The sequence below is a fragment of the Sinocyclocheilus rhinocerous genome, unplaced genomic scaffold (assembly GCF_001515625.1).
Source record: "Sinocyclocheilus rhinocerous isolate Xijiao unplaced genomic scaffold, SAMN03320098_v1.1 scaffold484, whole genome shotgun sequence".
NCBI classification, from domain to species: domain Eukaryota; kingdom Metazoa; phylum Chordata; class Actinopteri; order Cypriniformes; family Cyprinidae; genus Sinocyclocheilus; species Sinocyclocheilus rhinocerous.
Genome location: NW_015658063.1, coordinates 958,658 through 964,179, shown reverse-complemented (window position 1 = coordinate 964,179; position 5,522 = coordinate 958,658). Strand labels below are relative to the sequence as shown.

General features: G+C 38.2%; 1 protein-coding gene across 1 annotated transcript in view; it reads right to left on the bottom strand.

Moving 5' to 3' along the window:
- LOC107722042 (tenascin-R-like) overlaps positions 1-5,522 on the bottom strand; it is a 143,476-nt gene that overhangs the window by 38,507 nt on the left and 99,447 nt on the right. Inside the window, exons 6-8 of the mRNA XM_016530270.1 lie at positions 4,657-4,920; positions 2,929-3,044; positions 1,178-1,328 (exon numbers count right to left, since the gene is read on the bottom strand). Of these exons, the coding sequence (XP_016385756.1) occupies positions 1,178-1,328; positions 2,929-3,044; positions 4,657-4,920 (531 nt within the window). The remainder of the gene's footprint in view (positions 1-1,177; positions 1,329-2,928; positions 3,045-4,656; positions 4,921-5,522) is intronic.

Here is a 5,522-nt window from a genome sequence, read left to right as displayed (position 1 = left end):
AATATAATATAATATAATATAATATAATATAATATAATATAATATAATAATATGTGACCATGGACCACAAAACCAGCCATAGGCGTCAATATTTGGAAATTGAGATTTAAACATCATAAATAAATTGATGTATGGTTTGTTAGGATAGGAAAATATCTGGCCAATATACAACTATTTAAACATCTGGAATCCGAGGGTGCAAAAAAATCTAAATACTAAGAAAATCACCTTGAAAGTTATCCAAATTAAGTTCTAAGCAATGAATATTACTAATCAAAAACTAAGTTTTGATATATTTACGGTAGGAAATTACTTAATTACTTAATGGAACATGATCTTTACTTAATATCCTAATTAAATTTTGACATTAAAAAAATCGATAATTTTGACCCATACAATGTATTTGTGGTTGTTGCTACAAATATACCTGTGCTACTTAAGACTGGTTTTGTGGTCCAGGGTCACATATAATATAATATAATAATAACACACTGAGTGTCTTTTGCATATTGTTCCAGTTTGCAAAAAATATTGTTTCAGTTTACTAATATAATATAATATACATTGAAACATCTGCAAATAAGCAAAAAAAAAACAAAACATATTAATTGGACATTTTATCAGTAATGTATCGTATTGTGGACAAGAGGTGTCTAGTATTGCTTTTTCAATGTCATATTGGAACACAGTGGTACATTGTGAAGACAGACCTCGTTCCTAGATAATTAATTACCATACGAATGTATTAGTTTTGTCACTGTGGAGCCATGCAAATGGTCTTCAAGTTCTTCAGAAACAAATTACTGAACAAAAGGCTTAAGTTGCACTATAGAATCTTACACAGAACTTATTGACTAAAGGTGCAATATACTGACATTGTAGGGGTAATGAGAAAATGCATGTATTGGGACACACAAACCACTCTAGGTAGGTCATTAAAAATCAAAGACATATACAGCAAGTTCAAGAAAAAAACGATTGAGTTATCGGAGAATGAAACAGTGAGGCGTGGGTGTTCCTATAGATCGACTGGTACAGCATTGTGCTAACAATGCCAAGGTCATGAATTTAAATCCCAGGGGACACACATACACTAAACGTAATACTTGAATGCATTGCAAAATGCTTGGAATAAAAGTCTGTCAAATGCATAAATGTAAATAAGTAAGAGGCGTACGTGTGATAACAGTTTCAGTAACAGGCTGGCTCCTTCCCTGGTCTTTCAAGGCCACCAGGTTGACAGTGTATTCTTCCCCAGGCCGCAGCCCTGTTTGGTGGAATGACGTGATGGTACTGGGTAGTTGTGCTGTCATCCCTCCATCATTGTCCTTTGACGTGCACAAGACACAAACACATACGAAAATATCACATTTCACAATTCTGGCATCAGAATGCAGGCAGGCATGCAGGAACAAAGAGTACACCGCTCAAATCAACAGAAATTGTTTTCAGGAGGCAGTTGGCTGTGTAAAAAAAGAAGCTGCTGGAATTTCAGCGTAGATGCATTTCGCCAGATGTTTGATGTATTGAATCAAGCCTTGTTTTTTTCCCAACTCGCTTAGCAGAGCACTTTGTGAGTTTGATGCATCGCACCCCACAAGACATCAACTAACCTCCCCTGGAACGCTTATGAAATCAAGCAATATCAAAGTGCGAGGGGGTTTCAGAAGATGTGACTGACTCGGTGAACGCACACTTGTCCCTGCCCTCGCATCCATTACGATATTGTGGAAAATCAGTATGGCTCTTACGCTTTGTAGGATTAAATGCGCAGAGGATAGGACTTCCACTTCTAATATGATTTCCCCAGTGGCGTACCAGAGTTGGCTCTCATGCACAGTACTCTTAGCAGACCCTCTCACTGATGGAAGATTGAAGTACACCATGATCCCCCCACCCTCGACCGTCAGTTTCTTTGTATTCACTTCCTATTCTCTCGAAAGAGGCCTTTGACTTTGTTTCCAAGTTATTTTCTTCTTTTAGTCCAAAAATGAAGAATTTATGAAACTCACTTTGCCAGGACGTAAGCTATGAATTTAGCTGAAAGCTAAACAGTGGGATGAGACCCAGACTTCCCAGCACAGGACAGAAACTGCACTCTTCAAGGGGTCCTAAAATGTGTGGCTTTTACTTGGCTGAGCTCTGTCTGCAAATAGATTTGCCAAATCATCTCCTGGCTGAAGGAAATCCTTTATGTGAACCATTTAAGCAAACCATAATCCCCAATTTACCAGTTTCCATTACACACAAGCACACCTCTGATATGTCTTTTGTTGGAGGGGAAGAGTGTGTTTACAGATTCAATGGCTGGGTCTACAACCAAACGAAATAAACAACGCCTCAGGGGCTCTGATGCGTATTTGTTATTATACATAGGGAGAGATGTTTCACCTCGATGTGAAATGACAGGTATGTTGCACAGGAGACATGCTGTTTTGCATAAGGCAATGTCTCCCACAGCTATTTCATAATGAGGCACCGAGCACAAGCTCCACATTTTGCTGGCATGCAGGAGCTGGACGTTTTTCTTCTTCCTGTGAGGGTGCTGAAAATGTTTTGTCCTTTCTCCAGATGGAACATTTGAAAGGGGATTAGTGAGAACATCTCTGCCTGGATGTATTATGTTTCTGCCATGATGCAGAATAATTCTCTTTCAAACAAGGACAGATTGACATTTATCATGCTGAGAGGCACCTGTCAGAAACCGAATCATCTTTGGCTTCAAAAAGCATTAATTTATCAGTTGTGCACAGATGTCTGTCAAAACCTTACATTGCAGTTTTCTTGTTTACTGTTGTGGAAATACAATGCGGCAGATGTTGAAGTCCACAAATGCTACCAGATTCCAGAAACCCCTTAGTGTTGTTACGCCAGAAGCTACGCAGGGGCAGAATCAAATGAAGTGTGACCTTCTAAGGAAAGCCTTACCTTGGGAATGAAGCTTATTTCCCAACCATCAAACAAGTAGTCTAAGGGTTGCCACTGAACCTCCACGGATGTCTCCATGATGGATTTGAAGAGTAAACCGTCTGGATTCGAGAGATCTAAAAGGTACAGATTGATGCATTATTGGCCTCCGTCCTGTGTGTGTTCAATAAATCAACATTTTTCTCAGCCAAGGTGGATTTTTACTCTCTGCTTTTAGCTCTGTAAAAAGAGAGCAGTGGATACAGAGAGGTTCAATATTCAAGATTATTTTAGTTTTCCCAGATATTTATATATACATGCAATGCATCTTAAATCAGTTTACATTTATTGTATAAAGGATGCAGTTGGGAAACCTGAAGAATAGAAGTCAGGAAATAGCATTACAGTCATTTCACAGTGTACACAAGTGAATCTCCAGCCTTTTCAGTGTCAACAATAGTAAGAGCCTCCAGAGGATTTGAAAATAAGATCATGGAAACAGTAATAAAACGCTATCTCTGCTTGAAGTGTTCTGCTGCGTCCTTGTATATGATGACATACAAAGGTTTGCAAGTAAGTGATAATGTGCGGTCATACAATAAATAGTACTAAATAAACTCTGACAGTAGTCAGTAGTCTCTGTCGCTCTCCTTCACACTAACCTACTTACACTACTGTTCAAAAGTTTGGGTTAAGTAGATTTTTTTATTTAAAAGAAATTAAAGCTTTTATTTAGCAAGGATTTAATTGATCAAGATTTAAAATGAGATTTAAGACATTTAAAATTTTACAAATTTCTATTCATATAAGTGCTGTTTTTAACATAATAAACATTCTGAAAAAAAAACACATCACAGGAATAAATTACATTATATAATATAGAAAAATAGAAAAGAGTTATTGTAAATTGTTATAAGATTTCACAATATTACTGTGTTTTTACTGTATCTGTCTCTTTTCTATTTATTTCCTTCCTTGCTTTCTCTCTCTATTCATTCCGTCCTTGCGATGTGTTTTCCTATTGATAACTGCACAGGATTTTGGCTATTGCAAGCATATCCTTCAATTGCAGAAAATGGGCAATTATGTTCAACATTTGTCTCATCTTTGTTACATTACAGAAATTATGGCTCCACTAGTTGAATATCTCAGAAGTCTAAGCAAATCCTTGATGCCTGCCAGATGCCACATGCAAATAGCAATTTCTTTCAAATTCATTAAGTTTCAATTATCTTTATTAACTCTGAATTACCTGCAAAAATGTAAGAGACAGAAGGCAAGTCAGTGGTGCTTTCTGATCGTCTGTAGAATGCCCAACTGGCTTTTCACAAATAATGGAATGTTTGTTATGATGTGTTCTATTCTAGGCTGAGGCATTTTGCTCAAGGCTGACAAGCAGTGACTGTATACGAAAGGCCCTCTAGCATTTTGCCAATCTGGCATTGCTACTCACCAGGTGGTGGATGTCTAATCATATCCTGTTGGCAAAGACAGCCAGTTGTTCCTCTGAAGAACTAACATGAGGTATGTGTGTGTGTGCAAATGGGACTGTGAAGGAGTGTGTAATCTCTCATCCAGGTCTATTAAACCTGGGTCATGCTTGGGTAAAAATGATGCACTTACAATGAAAATGTCACGTTCAAGATCTATGCAAAACACCTCAGACATTTCAATAGAAAAATAGCCTTATCTGACCAAAACACCAAGGCTATTTGAATAAAAGAGCTCTCAGGAGAGAAGTGCACTCACAGGTGGAGACTAAGGTGTTCATTGGGGCACTTATGATGTTGTCGATCACCGCGTACACATTGATGTTGTACTCCAGACCCGGCCCCAAGCCTTTGATGGTGGTGTTGGTAACATTTCCTGGGACTCTGATCTCTAGTTGGACTCCACCAGGGGTTGTGGGGGCGTAAGTGATGAGATAGTCTGTCAGGATCACAGGCCCCTCCCATTCCAGATCAATGGTGTTCTCTGACACTCCCCGAACTCGCAGATTCATAGGAGGTGACACTGTGTATAAAAAGGCAGATGATATCACATGAATATGTATTATTCTGATAAAAAAGCAATCATTCTGATGAGACGGGTATGGAAAATTCTCTGATGTGATCTAAAGCAAATCACACTACAAGCATTTTACAACTTTTGTTCACAATTTCCTGGAAGGAACCCAGTTTTGAACAATTTTTAAGATTTTAGAACATTTCAATGAGGATTTCGTTTCGTGAGGATGGATGGATGGAAGGATGGATGGATAAATGGATAGATAGATAGATAGATGGATAGATGGATAGATAGATAGATAGACAGACGGATAGATGGATAGATAGATAGATAGATGGACAGATAGATAGATAGATAGATAGATAGATAGATAGATAGCCCAGTGTTTCATTTTGTTTGGTTTTGGTTTCGGCTTCGGACAACAATTTTCATTTCAGTGCATCCCTGATGGATGGATGGATGGATGGATGGATGGACGGACGGACGGACAGACAGACAGACACATACAGAGAGATAGATAGATAGATAGCCAAGTGATTTATTTTGTTTGGGTTTGGTTTCGGCTTCGGACAAGAATTTTCATTTCAGTGCATCCCTGATGTATGGAT